General features: G+C 43.4%; 1 protein-coding gene across 4 annotated transcripts in view; it reads left to right on the plus strand.

The window, feature by feature from the left end:
• TANGO2 (transport and golgi organization 2 homolog) overlaps nt 1-19247 on the plus strand; it is a 79860-nt gene that overhangs the window by 24878 nt on the left and 35735 nt on the right. For all 4 annotated transcript variants that reach the window (XM_065417605.1, XM_065417601.1, XM_065417602.1 and 1 more), the window contains 2 exons: nt 14351-14439; nt 18872-18991. In XM_065417605.1, coding sequence (XP_065273677.1) covers nt 14351-14439; nt 18872-18991 — 209 coding nt within the window. The remainder of the gene's footprint in view (nt 1-14350; nt 14440-18871; nt 18992-19247) is intronic.

The following is a 19247-nucleotide window of genomic DNA, read 5'->3' on the forward strand; positions in this document are numbered from 1 at the left end:
ATGCATCATTTCTGTATCTGAAGTTAGGAATATTGACTATGTAACAATTACAACTGTGTGAGTACTTGGGGGAATGCCCACCAGACAGTAGGCAATCAGCCTGGATGAGCCATTTAAGGACACTAGAACTTTGAAGATACTAATCTCCCATCTTCCTCAGATGTTGCTTTGACACTGCAGGGTCATCTGATGATGTCACCAAAGTACCATTTTGGATACTGCTGATATTTTTCCACTGGAAAAAAGGATTTTTGCCTTATGTAAATCCTACTTAAGGCTGGGAAGTGAGTCAATCAGGGCTCTTCTCCACTGCTTCGCGGCCCAAGGAGGAAGACTGCTGAAAGCACCTGAAGAGACAAAGAAACTAAGCTGGGGAAAGGCAAGGGCTGAGTCCAGGCTGAGACAGGGGTCTAGTCTGTAAAGAGAAATAACTGGCACTCTAAGCTGCAGAAATTCTGTTACCTGCCAAAAACAACATTTAGGATGAAAAATTACATTTTGTACCTGTTTCTTTCGTGAATTAAGCTAAGGTTGTGTGTGGTTTTTATTTGCTCAGTAATCTGCTTTGTTCTGTTTGCTATCACTTAAAATTTACCTTTTGTAGTAAATAAATTTATTTGTTTGTTTGTTTTAAAACCCAGTTTGTGCAATTCTTGGGGCAGGGGGGGAAGCTGTGCGTATCTCCCTCCACATTGAGGGAGGGGGCAATTTTTATGAGCTTACGCTTTACAGATCTCTCTATACAGAACAAGACAGTATAATTTTGGGTTTACACCCCAAAGGAGGTGTGCACGTGAGTGCTGGGTAAAGTCCTGAACTGAATCCTCCCACACAGAGCTGATCGTAGTCTGTCTGCAGCTGGGTGTGGCCTTACCTGTATTTGTGCTAGAGAAGGCTTGAGGGCCTGGCATGGCAAGGACAGGGTGAGGAAGCCCAGGCTGGTGGAACGGCGGGCTCAGTGGAACCCCAGCACATCAGGTGGCATCCTGGACAGAGGGTCCAACCTGTCACGCTTGGCTCAGTCTTTTTATTTTTTTTTACACAAAATGTACTTTCAATCCATTTAATTTTGTTTAGTGAGAAAAGGATGGAAGAAATACTTTTTTTTGGTCACCAATCTTTAATGTTCATTGGCACCTTTAAATAAAAACGCTATGCAAAATTTTGATTTTAAATGTTGGTCAACAATAATACTCAGCTCTCCTGGTATCTTTTATCCCTAGATCTCAGTTTTACAAAGAATAGCAAGTGTCATTATCCCCATTTTACTGGGACAAGTCACTTCATCTCATTCCTTGGTTTCCTCTAGGTCATACCCTGTAAGTGTCAAAACTGGGAATAATAGATCTCCTGATTGTCTGGACATTGCCCTAGTCGCTAGGCCCAGGTTCCCTCCATAACACCCTTTTTGGAGGGGTCATATGTTTAAATTTCTTATGTTAAAGTGATAGTGTTGGATACATTAAAATGCTTAACTTGTTTTGCATATCCACACTCTAATACTTTTTAAAAAGCTTGAATCAAAATACTCCTTGCCAGTCTTGTTCTCTTTCCTGTGTTCTGAATAGAGAGAAAATGCACTTTTCATAATTCCTTTCAGTGCCCGAACACTTTTCTGTGCATTAACATAATAGCAGTAATTAATTGTACAGCCAGAAGGGGAGCACAAAATATTTTTTGTGGTTCACAACTTTTTTAGTTTCAAAGAGATAGGATTGTTAGCTACTAGGGCTGTCAATTAATCACAGTTAACTCATGTGATTAAAAAAATTAATCGCAATTTTAAAAAATCATGATTAATCGCACTGTTAAACAATAGAATACCAATTGAAATTTATTAAATATTTTTGGAACTTTTTCTACATTTTCAAATATATTGATTTCAGTTACAACACAGAATACAAAGTGTACATTACTCACTTTATATAACTTTTGATTACAAATATTTGCACTGTAAAAATGGCAAAAGAAATAGTATTTCAGTTCACCTTATACAAGTACTGTAATGCAATCTTTGTTATGAAAGTGCAGCTTACAAATGTAGATTTTTGTTGTTGTATAACTGCACTCAAAAACAAAACAATGTAAAACTTTAGTGCCTAAAAGTCCACTCAGTCCTACTTCTTGGTCAGCCAATCACTAAAAGAAACAAGTTTGTTTACATTTATGGGAGATAATGCTGCCCGCTTCTTATTTACAATGTCACCTGAAAGTGAGAACAGTCGTTCACATGGCACTGTTGTAGCCGGCATTGCAAGGTATTTACATGGCAGATATGCTAAATATTCATGTGCCTCTTTGTGCTTCGACCACCATTCCAGAGGACATGCTTCCGTGCTGATGATGCTTATTTAAAAATAAATAAATAAATTTGTGACTGAACTCCTTGGAGGAGAACCGTATGTCTCCTGGTCCATGGTTTTACCCATATTCTGCCATATATTTTGTGTTATGGTGCTCTCGGATGACAGCCCAGCACATGTTGTTCATTTTAAGAACACTTTCACTGCAGATTTGACAAAACACAAAGAAGGTTCCGATATCAGATTTCTAAAGATAGCTACAACACTCGACCCAAGGTTTAAGAATCTGAAGTGCCTTCCAAAATCTGAGGGACGAGATGTGGAACATGCTTTCAGAAGTCTTAAAAGAGCAACACTGATGCAGAAACTACAGAACGCGAACCACCAAAAAAGAAAATCAACCTTCTGTTTGTGGCATCTGACTCAGGTGATGAAAATGAACATATATCGGTCCACACTGCTTTGGATCATTATCAAGCAGAATCCATCATCAGAATCGATGAATGTCCTCTGGAATGGTGGTAGAAGCATGAAGGGACATATGAATCTTTAGTGCATTTGGCACGTAAATGTCTTGCGACGCCAGCTACAACAATGCCATGCAAACATCTGTTCTCACTTTCAGGTGACATTGTAAACAAGAAGCGGGCAGCATTATCTCCTGTAAATGTAAACAAACTTGTTTGTCTGAGCGATTGGCTGAACAAGTAGGACTGAATGGACTTGTAGGCCTTAAAGTTTTACATTGTTTTATTTTTGAATGCAGTTATTTTTTGTATATAATTCTACATTTGTAGGTTTAACGTTCATGATAAAGAGATTGCACTTCAGTATTTGTATTAGGTGAATTGAAAAATACTATTTCTTTTTTACAGTGCAAATATTTGTAATAAAAAATAAATATAAAGTGAGCACTGTACATTTTGTATTCTGTATTGTGATTGAAATCAATGTAATTGAAAATGTAGAAAACATCCAAAAATATTTAAATAAATGGTATTCTATTATTGTTTAACAGCATGATTAATTGCGTGATTAATTTTTTTAATCGTTTGACAGCCCTAGTAGCTACTACACTGAAAATATACCTTCTCTTCGATTTATAATCCGGATCAAATTCTTAGCTAGCCAAAAGGCACTCTGGAATTTGTCCATTTTTGTTCAGGCAGTAGAAGCAATGTGCAAAGATCAGGCATGGTGGGGCTTCATACTGATATTGTAATGGCACTGCCTACCTTGGTGTATTAATAGAGGACTTATTTCTCTAGGCCTGCTGATCTGGCATCTTTTCCAAGCACTAAATACATTCTAAAAGCAGTTTAAAGGAGAGCAAACCTTTTTTTTTTTTTTTAAACTCTAATTGCAAAATAAGACAACATAAGCAAGCCAGGTCAGATTTGAGTTCTGACCTTAACTTGCCCTATTGTGTCTACTGTGAACATTAAATGTAAAAGTACTTTTCTCATCCTGCAGTAACTTTGGGTAAATGCTTGGTCTAAAATCACTACTTCAGCTCTCCTCACCTTTCGACTGCTCTGTCTTTTTATTGCTTGGGTATCCAAATGCTGAAAAAGATCCATGAGAACTTGTCAAGATTATTCCAGGAGGTCCATGTGATACTTTGTTTAGATGACAGGTTTCAGAGTAGCAGCCGTGTTAGTCTGTGTCCGCAAAAAGAACAGGAGTACTTGTGGCACCTTAGAGACTAACAAATTTATTAGAGCATAAGCTTTCGTGGGCTACAACCCACTTCCGAAGAAGTGGGTTGTAGCCCACGAAAGCTTATGCTCTAATAAATTTGTTAGTCTCTAAGGTGCCACAAGTACTCCTGTTCTTTTTGTTTAGATGCTTTTCATTAAGACACCTTTGGAAACCACATTGTAGATACATTCAAAAAGTGTAGTGTGCATGAACGTTTTGGTTGTTCTTAACATCACTTCAAATACCAAATCTTAACCCATGAAAATTGGGATTTGTAATACACCGTCTCAAATTTTAGATTTGGCTCTAGAGTGCTGCAATAGATAACAATAATCTTATCTGTTCTAGAACATGTGGACATTTTTCTGTTTGGAGCACTTACAAAAATACTTGCAGTGGAAATTTTAGCACTTTACTTTGTTTCAGCATGTCGAAGGACTGTCTGAAATGGATCTCTTCCATGGTTCATACCAGTGGATTACACCATATTGCAGGTCAAATGACTAAAACTTTCACTTATCTCAAATACACATTAGTGCTTCTCATGTTTAAAAATGCTAGTTAAAAAGGATATTCTTTCTGTTCTCTGAAAAAGTGTACTGTCAAGATTTTCTTGTGATGTGCTAACATGTTGGGAATGTATCACTGTCACAGGCCCAGCTAAGCTCACCATGTTGTGTTTGGACCCATATGCTGGGTCCATGTGCGTTTAGCTTCCCTGGATCTGAGTAGGCTCCACCCTGCCTCTTTCTTTGGCCTCTGGGCTCACTTCCTGGGCACAGATTTTGTCTGGCCCCACTTCTTGGAAGTAGGACCTTTGGGTCCAGCTGCCCTAGTCCTCAAGATCAGTGCTGAACCTCCCCATGCTCCCCAGTAGCCTAACCACACCCTCCTCCGAGCTCCACCCTAGTGGGTGCTCGAATTCTGTTTAACCCTGTGGGATCGCTTAATAGTTGAAACCAATAAGACAGACTTTACAGAGAGATTTCTAAATTAGTCATTCTTTATTTTAGACTGCCCAACAGATATACGTGCAAAGTAAGAAATACTCGTATGCCATTCTGTTTCCTCACCACTCTGTAGCATTCCTTGGGAATTTGATCAATGTCCTTACAGGGTGCCAGGTCTCCTCTCCTGGACTTCGTTCCTCTCTTTTGTTCTGGTCAGTGAGAGAGTTACTCAGAGCAGACCTAGTTCTTTTATAACCTTCAGCCCCTTGTCAGGTGATCTGTTGCTTAGTTACCAGCCCACCTAGGAGAAAGGGTTTCTGTGGATGGTAGCCAGCTCTTTGTCCCTGGGTGCTTCCATTTCAATGGAAGGTCATCAAGGTTTAATGACTGTCTATTGTTAGCCCTCTACTAGGTGCCAGAATTACTCCTGACACCTGTTTCATCTCCATGAGGAGTCTACAGAGCCAATGTGAAGGCGCAAAACAGTTAGACTCAAAATGGCTTTTACAAAAATCAGATTGATATAGTTACATGCAAACGTATACTAATCTGTCATAACTGACCTTAAAATTCTTTTTTAATATATGTACTGTATCTAGTTTAATAGAAATAAAAGGCTGAGGAGACTTGTTGGATTGGTCTGTTCCTTTTCCCCCATAACCAGTGCAGGGCTATTATCTACAGTTCATATTCTCAAGCAATAAACACATTCACCTATAGGTGCCAACTCTGTAGGTGCTCCGGGCTGGAGCGCTCATGGAAGAAAAAAAAATAGTGGGTGGTCAGCACCCACCAGCCAGAGCTGTTTGGTAGCTCAGGGAGGGGTTGGGGGGGGGGGTGCCGAACAGTGATGGTGGGTGGAAGGGGCCTCTGGGAGGGGACGGAGTGGGGGGGGGAAGAGGTGGAGCCAGGGCAAGGCCTTGGGGGAGGGGTGGAGCACTCCTGGGAAAAATAAAAGTAAGCAGCCTATGCATTCACCACTACCCTTGGGAGGATTTTACTTTCTAGTAACTTCATTTATGGAGCTGTTTGTCTGACAGCTTTTATTAGTACTAAATTAAATACAAAGCCTAATGTGGATTTTTGTCACACGCTATTAGACCTCTGCCCTGTTGCACCTCAGAACTTGCTGATTTCCCCTTTATTTGTACCCTTTGTCTACAGTCTTTTTCTATCCAAGCTACTTTGTCCTTTTAGTGTAACTGTGAAGCACTGTATCATATACTAGGGAATGCGTACCTGGACTATAATAAAAAGTGGCGTGCTGGCATCACATCTTACATAACTACACTATGCATATCTTATGAATAAATATTACAGGTTTCAAGCTTCAAAGCTATAATCACATAATCTTTTTTATTATGGAATTGAATTATATCACAGGAAATTGCTTTAATGGACTGATTCGTCATGTTTTCATCTCCCTGCCGCCACATTAAAATGTGACATAATCTTAACACAATTGAAATATTTAGTTATTTTTAGGATTGATATAATTTATTTGGTCATAAGGGTCATTTAAATTGCTCCTTTTTTGTATGATTACTGTGTTATAGGAGACAAAATGAACATGTTTTAATTTTAGCAGCACTCTGTAGTGTTTGAATTAAACTTTTAGTTTCTATTATATGTATTGATTTATTGGTAAGTCTTAAGAGGTTTCATTTTAAATTGCATTTCAATTCAACAAACAAACCATGGTTTTATGTCTTGAATTTTTGAAACTAGCTGGAGCTTCAGGAAACCACTGCTTCCAATTTAGCTTTGAAAGCTAGATATGTTTGTTTATTTTTATATAAAATACATTTTTATGAATGTATATAAGAGAGTTCATTTACATCTAAGCAAGATGACAGAAATTCTAAGCTAAGATTCTAGAGTAGAAATATCCAGAAGAGAAGAAACTATGCAACACTAAATTCAAAGAATTATCATGGCAATTAAGTGGCATTCAAAGAGGAAAATACATATACTTTGCACTTTTCATCTGGGATTTCTAAGCTCTCTGTAAATAATTAAGCGTCGTGCTCTCATTAAGGACATCACTGTAGCATTAACTTACAATTTCTCTGCGCTTCCTAGCTTGTCTCCATTTTAATCTTTCCATGTAGTATTTTAACACAGAAATTGACTAGCAACTCATGTTTGGGATTTAAAATGTTATGAGGTCCAGAAACTTGTTACATATAATGTCAGTAAATTTTTACACAGAACAAACAAGTGAGATCTTATTGAGGTTTATTTTGAAACCAGTTCTGTTTCATATATTGTGAAGTGACTTTGAAAATGGAACTAGATGCATAGGGCCTCCAGTGTACAAAATTGATTGACCCAAAGCTAGTAGTAAGGTGAGTGTGAAGACGATATTGAAATAGGAATATTTGAAAAGGCTAAGGAAATCTACATTTACCAAGAAGCTAGCATTTCATTTTTCATGAAATGTCAAGTGACACAGTGGGAAAGAATGAGACCAGTACAGTCTATACCAAATTCTCTTTTAAAAAAAAAAAAAAAAAAACCCAGGCAAAATGGCTGATGGTGAGCAATAGTAGGAAGATGCTGTATGTCAGGTCACAGTGCACAGCTGCAGCATGGAAAGTCAGCAGTGGTAATGTACATGTATGTATAAAGGGAACAAGTTTTGTGTGGGAAGGAGAATTCCAAAACCTTATACATAACTTTAGGAATGGTTTCAGCCACTTAACTTAAAAGGTATTCAGGTGAAGCAGCGTGATATAGTGAGGGGTAACTAGATTAATTCATGATGAAGGGTTCATACATAAACCTCTTATACTTGGTTGTTGAGGTTGCACAAGGGAAACTGTTACAGATAGGGATGTGATCTGTTCTGTGGAGTGAGAGAATATAGTGCAAGGTCTTTAAATGAACCAGGGAAAATTATTAAGAGTGGTTCTAGACTCTGCCACATTCCAATAATTGTCATCCATTTGATATAGAGGTAGATAACTATTTTAAAGCAAAGGTCAGTATGTAAAAATATAGATGTGCAATTGCCTAAAAGCGTTGTATCTGATGTAAAGGAAGAAATGGACTACGTGGGCCACTAACTTTCTCTATAGAGAGATCTGACTTTATATAAACTTTTACAAACAAAATGGGCTCCACTCTTTTAAATATGCAAGTACATTTACTGTTTATGAAAGTGAAGCACCAATAAATAGCCCTACAGATACAGAATCAGTAGATGTATTGTAAACTCCCCTTTTCCACTAGCAAAAGTGCAAGGGCCATCCACCTATACAAGGCATGCAAGAATCAATAATTCAAGATTTAATGCAAGGATTGTGTGTAGGTAAGAGCACTCTTGTGCATTCCATGTAAGACACTTTCACTTTTCCTGGGATGGGCTATACTGGGGGCGGGCAAACTTTTTGGCCCAAGGGCCACATCTGGGTACAGAAATGGTATGGCAGGCCATGAATGCTCACAAAAGTGGGGGGTGGGGTGTGGGAGAGGGTGCAGGCTCTGGGTGGGGGTGTGGACTCTGTGGTGGGTCCAGAAATGAGGAGTTCAGTGTGTGGGAAGGGGCTCCAGGCTGGGGCAGGAGGTGGGGGGGGAGGGTGCAGGCTCTAGGCGGTGCTTACCTCAAGCAGCTCCCAGAAGGAGCAGCACGTCCCCCTCCGGCTTCTATGCGGAGGCACAGCCAGGCAGCTCTGCACGCTGACCCGTCCTCAGGCGCCGCTCCTGCAGCTCCCACTGGCCGTGGTTCCCAGCCAATGGGAGCTGCAGGGGTGTCACTTGGGGTGGGGGCAGCGTGCAGAACCCCTTGGTTGCCCCTACGTGTAGGAGCCGGAGGGGGGACATGCCGCTGCTTCCAGGAGCCACGGTACGCACAGAGCGGGGCAAGCCCCTGACCCCCACTCTCCAACTGGAGCGCCCGAGCGGGGCAAGTCCCGGACCCTGCTCCCCGGCGGGAGCTCAAGGACCGGATTAAAATGTCTGAAGGGCCGGATGCGGCCCCTGGGCCATAGTTTGCCCACCTCTGGGCTATACTCTTCTCACCAAAGGCTTGAGTTTCAGCAGAATATGTTGTTAGTACCACCACAGTGGGAGTCTTACGTGAATCTAACAACTCATAATTCTATCTTCCCTATAGTGCCATTTACTTGAAATTACAGATTGCTAATTGCACACATCTACTTGTAAAGTGTTTCTGAATCTGTTCTAGATTTTCAGGAAAAAAAGGTTCTTTTCAGAATGCTACTTTTTGGTAGTGCAAGTGCTCAATACATTTTAAAACTACAATGAAACTTTAAATTGCCCATTGACTTTTTTTTTAATGAAGGGAAACCAAGATGATAACTGCAGGACGTGTGCCTCTCTCTCTCTCTGCCTCTGTGTGACCATTTCAAGATACCACAGATTCCTACAGTTCTGCTTATGGGACCAACACAATGCTAAAATAAGCGCAGTAAATAAGATTTTGAACCAAAAGCAAATACACTGAACCTACACAGTACCAATAAGCTGCCAAGAGACTATTTCTGTTTTGGTGGGTGAGGGAGAACCAGGAATAATTTTGATTTTTTCTAGGTCTGAAAGAAATTAGCTAATGTTATTGGCAAACCAAATGGTAATTGATATTAAAGCTACGATACTGAACATAAAACTGGCTTAGGTAAATGGTTTACAAACATTAGTAGTCATTGTACCTATATTACAGTGAATTAATTGCTTTCAGAATAAAGGACTCTTGTGGATCACTGAAATTACTTTATAACGAACAAATACATTAAAAATAATTGTCTCCGAGATCACCCTTAAAATACTTAAGAATTTGCTGCTTCTTGACTAACTTTTCACACTAAACTTATTGGGCCTTTGTTCCCCCCATTCTTTGCTTTGGCATGAAGAAGGCAGTTATTTGCAGTCATTTAGTGTTGTAAGCTTGTGTGGGCTTTTTTGGTAGGTGGGTAAAAACATTGTGAAGTTATGCTTAAACAGTTAGGGCTTTCTGTGAAGAAGGAACTATTCATTTTTAGTAAGCAGTGACACTTTATTTTTAAGAATCTCCTATCCCACATTATGTATGTACATGGGAAGTCTTTTATATATTGATTTTTCTGCTTAACAAAACCAGTTCTACTGTCAAGATGATACTTTGTTTTATCTGTAGCAGAAAAAAATCATATTGGATAGGTAGGTTCCTACCAAATTCACAGTCCATTTTGGTCAATTTCACGGTCAGATGAGTTAAAAAATAGTAAATTTTATTGTTTCAGCTATTTGAATTTGAAATGTCACGGTGTTGTAATTGTAGGGGTACTGACTGAAAAACGTTTGGGGTGGCGTGTTTGCAAGGTTATTGTGGGGGGGTCACGGTACTGCTACCCTTACTTCTGCACAGCTGCTGGCGACGGCGCTGCCTTCAGAGCTGGGCTCCTGGCCAGCAGCCGCCGCTCTCCAGCTGCCCAAGTCTGAAGACAGCGCCGCCGCCAGCAGCAGCGCAGAAGTAAGGATTGCCTGGTATGGTATTGCCACTCTTGCTTCTGCGCTGCTTCCTGCAGTCAGCAGCCACAACTCTCTGGCCGCCCAGCTCTGAAGGCAGCAGCGTAGAAGTAAGAGTGGCATGGTAAGGTATTGCCTCCCTTACTTCTGCGCTGGTGCTGGCAGGGCGCTGCCTTCAGAGCTGGGCACCCAGCCAACAGCTGCTATACTCCAGCCAGGGCTGGCTCCAGGCACCAGCCGAGCAACCTCGTGCTTGGGGCAGCAGATTCCAAGGGGCGGCATTCCGGCCGCCCTTTTTTTTTTATTTTCTTTTTGGTTTGCCGCTCCGGCCGCCCTGTAGGGGGCAGCGGCGCAGAGGAGGGGAGCGCCCTGCAGCAAACTCAGCAGGGCAGCCCGTGTCCTTCCCTCCCAGCCGACCGGAGCGGCGCAGAGCCCTCCCGGCAGGCGGCGCAGTGGGAGGGGCCGCGGGGCAAGCAACCCGCTGAAGCCCTGGCCCCCCCTTCTCTCTCTGCCCCCCACTCCCTCCCCCATCCCCTCCACTAGACCGGGCGCGCACTCCGCTGCACGTCTGCAGCACAGGGAGTCCCCCTGCACCCTGGCTCCAGCCGCCCTGCAGGTTGTTTTTTTTTTTTTGCTTGGGGCGGCAAAAAAGCCAGAGCCGGCCCTGCACCCAGCTCTGAAGGCAGCGCAGAAGTAAGGGTGGCAATACTGCGACCTCCCCTAAAATAACCTTCTGACCCCCTGCAATTCCCTTTTGGGTCAGGACCCCCAATTTGAGAAATGCTGGTCTCCTCTGTGAAATCTGTATAGTATAGGGTAAAAGCACACCAAAGACCAGATTTCATGGGGGGACACACACAAGATTTCAGGTCTGTGATGTGTTTTTCATGGTCGTGATTTTGGTAGGGCCCTATGGATAGGGAAGAGCTCAACAATGCTAAAATGAGGCTAATCTGCGTACTTGCATTTCTATAGGAAGTTTGGATAATCTTAATAGCCTGATTCTCAATATAGACATGGAGTAACTATTGCCAACTCCAGTTTTTTATTCTTGAGGCTCGTTAGTTTGTGTATTTGTTAGTTTGTGTAGTTGTTGCATTAAGACAATAGGTTGAGCTTCCAATGCTGACTGCCAAAGATTATTAGCAATAGCAAATGTTATTGGCTTTTTGTCAGAAAAGATGTTGATGCACAGACACAGAAGCCCAAACTTTCATTTTGTTTCCAGAGCTTCACCGTTAGCACAAGGATGAAATGGCAGTATGGGATGATCCAGTGGGTATTGGAATGCACTGTACATGAGCGTATTGGTTTAATAATTGTGTTGAGAGAAGTCATGTTTTAAAGGTTAAAAAGCCAAAGTACTTGTTCTGGATTCCTCTGAGGCAATCTAACCATATTGACTTTTCATATCCTACCCTGCTTTGTGTTCACACCCTGCCTGACATGAAATTATGTAGTCTCTTAATTCGGCTGTTTTGTGTTCCCACAAAGCCTAAAACATTTTTTAAATGCCCTTGCTGCATATGTTTCTTGCATATCCAGGCATATTTTAAATGTACATGAGCTTGCCTGTTAAGCCTCCAAGCACCAATTATAACTACATAAATCCTAAAACAGAAGACAGTGCATATAGCTAGAAAAAAAATTCTTATCTTTATATCTTCACTAAGCCCTAGTAAAATCCAGCATGGTTTAATGAAATATTTGTTTGACTTGCTAAACTTGTATAATTTAGATTTAGACAGTATGTCAAGAGCTACAGCACAGCAGTCTGAGAGCTCGCAGAGTGAGAAACGCTTATTACCAAATATAAACAGAGAATTTCACCTGACAATGTTTTTCAATTACGTATTGTATTTCTTAACCTCCTACTAGCCTTTGATTATGGAGCCTCCATGGGCCTCCTGCATTTTGTTTGCTGCAGTGGCCAAATCTCAGTAAGGATTAAAATGTTTCTCTATAGTGTTCCTAGGAAGCTCAAACTCTGCCCTCTTATAACATTTCCTGGCTGGCATGAAACAAGGCTTTGCTCTTTCCCTTTCGCTTCCCTTTATCTATGAAAGATTAGCACATACTAGTAAAGTAAGACTCAGACAAATGATCTTGATGCTCAGTTTTCACTTTGGGGATGGGTCTAAGACAGAATGACCATCCCATCTATGCCCTGGATATTTAAAGGTGAATGGAAGACAAAGAGGCTATTTCCTTCTTCATTCTGTATTTAAATAAATTTTATATACAATAATATATTACAAACTACATTATAAGGATGTGATTAAGGTTGCTAAGTCAAGCTCTCTGAAGTTAAGAAATGCCAGAATTAAGGTTGCCTGTGTAACCTTAATTTGACCTGTGCATTATGTACAGTCTTTAGTTACATGACCATATACTATTTTTTTGTCCACAGGATACCTGCCTCATTCAGTGCACAGGGTGGACTTGCTCTGGGGATGAATCAGAGTTGTGCCATAATGGAGGCGTTGTCTGTAAGATCTCTGCCTCATTTGTTGCAGAAGTTGGAAGGTGTATTGTTAATGAGGCAGGGGACTTCAGGCAAAGAAAGGATAGTGTTTTGGTTATACAGTTGAATGCTGCCTGAAGAACTGGATTTTAACCCTGTTTCTGCCAAAGTTTTCTTATGTGATGCTAGGCAAGTCACTTTAAATAGACTTTTCTCAGGTGATCACTAATTGTGTGTGCCTCATTTTTTGGGTGTCCAGCTAGATTCCTTGGGGCATGATTTGCAGAAATGCTGAGCACTCACAATGGTGGCTGAAGTCATTGGGATCTGTTCTTGAATACATAAAGTGCAATATAATGCAAAGTACTCTGAAAAATCAGGTCCTGGGTATCTCAAATTTGGCACCCAAAGTTAGTTGAAACTTTTGACGTTAATCTTTCTGTGCCTCAGCTACCAATCTGTAAAATGGGGATAATACCACTCCTTAACCTCAGACGAGTGCTGTGAAGATTAATTAACTAATCTTTATGAAGCACTTAGATAAGTGCCGTAGAATAGTCCATGAGTAAATTTAATAATTCTGTCTTCAAAGCAGGGTTTGAATAGTGTGCAGTAAATAGGGAATGGGGTGACACTTTGAACAATGAGGGTATAATAGCTACTCTGAGTGAGCAGCATCTATCGTGAGTACTGAATGAGGGAGGGGTACTGTGGGCGAAAAATAGTACATGTCTCATAATGCATGTGCACATATTCAGCCTCCAGCATTAATGTGTTTTAAGTTCTCTGCTCCAGAGCTTGCTTCCAAGGAGAATGAAGGCTAAACTTTCCTACCCCAAAAGAGAATTGGGTTTTATTTTGCCTTATTTTCAGTTGACTCTCTGTGACTGTTTTTCTGGAAGACTTATCTCCTGCTCAATGGCAGGAACCCTTGGGTTGCAAGTTTACTCAGTATGGTAGCATGCAGTTGCCTATAGGAGCCTTGGCTTACACTGTATCCTCCATTACCACTGTCTCTAAGGGTAAAAAAAAAAAAAAAAAAAAGTAGTTTTACCAGTTTCAGGCTAAACAACTGAGTGAGGAGTGAAAGGCCTGTAACATATTTTCCAAACTTTCTCCCTTTTTCTTTAATCTTTCAATAATACAAGAAGTTATTTGTAACTAAGTACAAAATCTTTAAATGGAAATGTGATTTCCCTCACAAGTTCAGCAACTTTGGTTCTGTTTTTGGTGATCATGCTAATTTCTTAAATTTTATCTGAGAAATTCTGTGTAGCGTGTTAAATTCATTATTGGAGGATCTGTATTTCCCGTCTTTGAAGAAAGATGCCTTCATGATCAGCTCCTCTAGTCACAAAAATGTACTTTTTTGGGGGGGGGGGGAGGGGGAACAAAAAATTACAAGTAGTGCACAGATCAAGTATGCAACATCTGAAATTCATAGTCTTCCTCTTGTCCTACAGGCTTATCCTAGCAGCTAATAGAGATGAATTTTACAACAGACCATCAAAATCAGCAGACTTTTGGGATAGCAGCAATGAGATCCTTAGTGGTATGTAACTTTTTAATGGAATCTTGTCTTGAATCTCTCTTCCCATGTACTTTTGTTTGCAAATCTACAAAAACGTTGTTAGAAATAAAAGAACATTTAAAGGTGATGAGAACTTGTCCTCACGTGTGATGGTTGAAAACCAGTTTATGGGCTTGAAAGAGGCATAGGCCTTCGTTGTATTGCTATCTTGTATGTTTTCTTTAATCTGTACTGTAACTTCTTAAAAACTTGAATGCGTGGTTTGTAAACCTTAACTCTGTAATGAAGTGATTCAGAGCCGAAGTAAACCCATGCAATGGATACTTTGACAACAATTTGTAAATCAGCTGTAACAACTCATAGTCAGATTTTATATAAAGTCCACTGAGTTTTGTTGCATTTAGTTGACTACAAAAAAAAACTTTCTTGAATGTTCTTCACTCTTCTTCATCATATGTTCTCCAAAAGCCACAGTTCAAGCAGTGTAGTGAAAATGCATTATACCGTCTAACATAACTAGTTATTTAGTACCCTGAATAACTCTCTGGAAAATGGAATTGCTGAATAGTAGTCAGTGACTTTAAAATTGTTTAATGGAATAAGGCTCAAGGAAATGAAATTTTAAAAATGTATGTCTCATTTCTTATCAGTTTGAAATTTTTTGACTAATGACCAAAGTTGTTTTGGTTTATTAGCTTTCTCCCTGGCTGTTGTTGCTAGGCCAGGGGTGGGCAAACTACGGCATGCGGGCTAGATCCGGCCCCTCAGGGCTTTGATCCGGCCCGCGGGATTGCCCCCCATGGCGCCGCGGGCCCCGCGCCGCTTTCAGAAGCCTAACCCCAACCCTAACCCTGTGGCCCCCGAGCAGGGGGGGCAGAGGGCTCCATGCGTTGCCCTTGCCTCCAGGCACCGCCCCACGCAGCTCCCATTGGCCAGGAACGGGGAACCGCGGCCAATAGGAGCTTCAGGGGAGGTATATGGAGCTATACCTATCTCATAGAGCTGGAAGGGACCCCAAAGGGTCATTGAGTCCAGCCCCCTGCCTTCACTAGCAGGACCAATTTTGCCCCAGATCCCTAAGTGGCCCCCTCAAGGATTGAACTCACAATCCTGGGTTTAGCAGGCCAATGCGCAAACCACTGAGCTATTTCCCCCCCCCCTCCCCCACAAGTACCCCCCAGGTACCTGGAGGCGTTGCAAGGGCAGAGCACGCAGAGCCCTCCACCCCCTCCGTCCCCCAGGGGCCGCAGCGCTTCCTGGAGCGGCGCAGCGTGGGGCCAGGGCAGGCATGCAGGGAGCCTGCTCTGGCCCCAGTGCGCGCCGCTGCCACCCCAGAGCCACTTTAAGTAAGTGGCGCCGGGCTGGAGCCCGAACCCAGCCTGCATCTCGCATCCCTCCTGCACCCCAAACTCCCTGCCCTGAGTCCCCTCATACACCCTGCACCCCAACCCCCTGCCCTGAGCCCCCTGCCACACCCCGCACTCCCTGCCACACCCCACACCCCAACCCCCTGCCCTGAGCCCCCTCCTGCAGTCCGCACCCCTCCTGCACCCCAACCTCCTTCCCTGAGCCCCCCATACACTCTGCACCCCTCCTCTGCCCCAATCCCTTGCTCTGAGCCCCTTCCTGCACACCGCATCCCCTCCCACACCCCGCACTCCCTCCTGCACCCCAACCCCCTGCCCCAGCCCTGCATACAATTTCCCCACCCAGATGTGGCCCCTGGCCCAAAGAGTTTGCCCACCCCTGTGCTAGGCTGTTGTCTAGCTGATGTTTTTTATAGAGAATCTATCTTTAAATACAGTTTCAATTTGACGACATCTCCATACTCTCCGATATAAAAATGTGAGGCTCAAGTAGACAGAGCCTTGTTTAAATAGAACATTCTGACTCTGCAAAGAATTTTAATTGATGTTATGTGGTGGTGGTGTCGTTGGCAGAGAGGTCTGTGAGGATCAATTACTCCCACTGCACTGCAGCTTCCTCGCTTTCTGAAATTCTGGCTGACGTTCCAAAATTCCTGCCAGACACTCTGGATGCTGCCTCCCTTGTTACACGGCGGCCAGGGGGGAGGAACAAAATACTTAGATGTTGAAATCCTAACATTAGCTGAATACTAGCCTGTAGCAAAGTGGAATAGATAATAAAATCCATTTTTTGATGTCTTACTCTTTTCCTCCACCCCACCCCACCCCACCCCATCCCGGGTTTTATTTGAGGCAATTCAGTGCAAGGGGCTTATCTGTGCAGATCTGATTAGTACACTGTTTGAATTAATAATGCACTTCTTTCAAATGAAAGTAGCGAGGCAAAAAAGTAAATATATCCAATTCATTCTTGCCTGTTGTCACTTAATATTGATGATCATTCTTGACACTTAAAACATTGCTGCTTGTTCTGTACTACTGTACCGTAACTTACAGGCATTGTCCATCATAGCTACAATGGCTGATATTCATTCTTTATTCTTCTTATGATTTGAGTGGAATGGAGTGTAGGCTTGCCAACTTTCTAATCGCACAAAACCAAACACCCCTGCCCCGCCCCCCACTCTCTCCATCTCCCCCTCTCTCCGCTCTTCTCCACCCTCGCTCACTTTCACTGGGCTGGGACAGGGGGTTGGGATGCGGGAGGGGGTATGGGCTCTGGGTTGGGGGTGCAGGCTCTGGGGTGGGGCTGGGGATGAGGGGTTTGGGGTACAGGACGGGGCTCGGGGTTGGGCCAGGAGGTTAGGGTGCGGGGGAGGAGGTGCGGGGTCCTGCCGGCGTTTACCGCCGCTCTGAGGAAGTGGCTGCCAGGTACCTGTGCCCGCTAGGCACATGGGCAGCCAGGTGCCTTTGTGCCCACAGGCGCCGCCACCAACAGCTCCCATTGGTCGCGGTTCCTGGCCAATGGGAGCTGTGGAGCCGGTACTTGGGCCGGGGGCAGCACACGGAGTTTCCCAGTCCCTGGCTGCCCTAGCGCCTAAGGGCTGTAGGGACCTGGTGGCCACTTCTGGGAGCAGCGCGGAGCCAGGGCAGGTAGGGAGCCTGCTTTAGCCCCGGGCCCCTGCTGTGCCACCGACCAGACTTTTAACGGTCGAAAACCGATGCCTGGCAACCCTAGTGAAGAGTGGCAGTAATGCCTTGTGTGCAGATCCGACATCAAGAAAACTATTACATGCCAAGGGCATAGCCACAGGTGGGCCACAGCCCACCCAGTTAGCACCCAGGCCCACGCAAATCTGAGCTGGGGTGTAGCAGTCGAGTGTGTCACTCCAGCACCTGAAATTTAGGGCAGAGCTTTGCTGCAATGCTTCAGAAAGCTATGCTCTAGCGGCTCTGCCTTGTCATTTTCTGAGTCACCCCATGTGCGTGCCCATCTGGGCAGAAAAATTACTTTCTGACGGGGAAGCAAAGGGAAGCCACAAGAATGGTCTTGTGACTCTCCCCAGCAGTATGTTTCTGGTGCCCAGGGCAGCCAACAGAGAAGTCAATCACTGTGGGGTAGGGGGTGGGCCTGGGGAAGACCCAGCTGGTGGCTCCTACCCTGCACCGGGCTCAGCTGCTAGTTCTGGCTGGGCTGGGGAGGACAGGCTTTCTCTTCCCCTGCATGGCATCCGGGGCCAGGTCAGACACACCCCCAGATTTCTCCCCCAGCTGCAGGAAGCTCTGCAAACTCCATCCCCCTCCTCCCCGGCTTCCTGCACCCATCGCTCCTCAGCTGCAGGGGGAGGGATCCCTGTAAAGGGAGCTGCTCCCCCATCCACCCTACCCCCAAGCATCCAGACCCCCCCCTCATACCCAGACCCTCCCACTGAGCCTCACCCCCCCCCCGCACTCAGAACCCCCTTCCCCTTACTGAGCCCCATTCCCCCTGCACCTGGACCACCCCGACGGATCCCCACCCCACCGAGCCCCAACCAGCTGCACCTGGATCCCCATCCCATTGAGCTCCACTCCCCCAGCATTTGGACCTCCCCATTGAGCCCACACACACACACACACACACACTGAGCCCCAACCACCTTCACCTGGACCCTCCCTGCAGGCATTACCATTGCATCCAGAACCCCCCAGCAAGCCCCTATGCTTCCAACAGCAGCTAATCCTTCCCTGAGATTTGCATTTGAATTAACAAATATTCTAGCTCTACATAATCCAGTTATATTCCTTTTAACACAGTCGAAATTTTTAAAATCTTGGTTTAGGTTAATTTACTGACTTTTTTCCCTATCATCACTGTGATTTTATTAAATGGTGAATATTGCACAATTGCAAAATACTGATTTAGTTTTAACTCATTTCATTTTTACTTTCCAAACAAACAAAAAAGCTTGGGACTCTAGGCATCTATCCAGCACTAGCTAAACTCAATTTTTATTAAGGAACTGTGATTTAAGGCTTTTGAAATGAGATGAAGCAGCAAAGTAGTGAATCTGTCTTATTTCTGCTTATGCCACTATTTGCTCTAGGTTTGGATATGGAGGAAGGAAGAGAAGGCGGGACGTGGCTTGGAATCAGTAAGAAAGGCAAGATGGCTGCCTTGACAAACTACTTGCAGCCGAAGATTGATACAAATGCAAAGGGAAGAGGTATGGCGTCACAATGAGGAAATGAAAATATATGAGTGACTATATAATGGAATGTTCGTTACAACCTTAACTAAGTGCTGTTTTAACCCCCTTTTCTCATCCAATGAAGTGGTAATAATAGCTATTAACAAGGCTTGTAGAAACCTTTTTTTGTACACCCTGTCCTCCTCCTCTGAAGAGTTTTGAATATGTAACAAGCTCTTGAAACTCCTTGTGGTTGAGCTCTGTGTTTTAGATTGATGCATTCCTAGGACAC

This window comes from Emys orbicularis, chromosome 16 (assembly GCF_028017835.1).
Source record: "Emys orbicularis isolate rEmyOrb1 chromosome 16, rEmyOrb1.hap1, whole genome shotgun sequence".
Taxonomy (NCBI): domain Eukaryota; kingdom Metazoa; phylum Chordata; order Testudines; family Emydidae; genus Emys; species Emys orbicularis.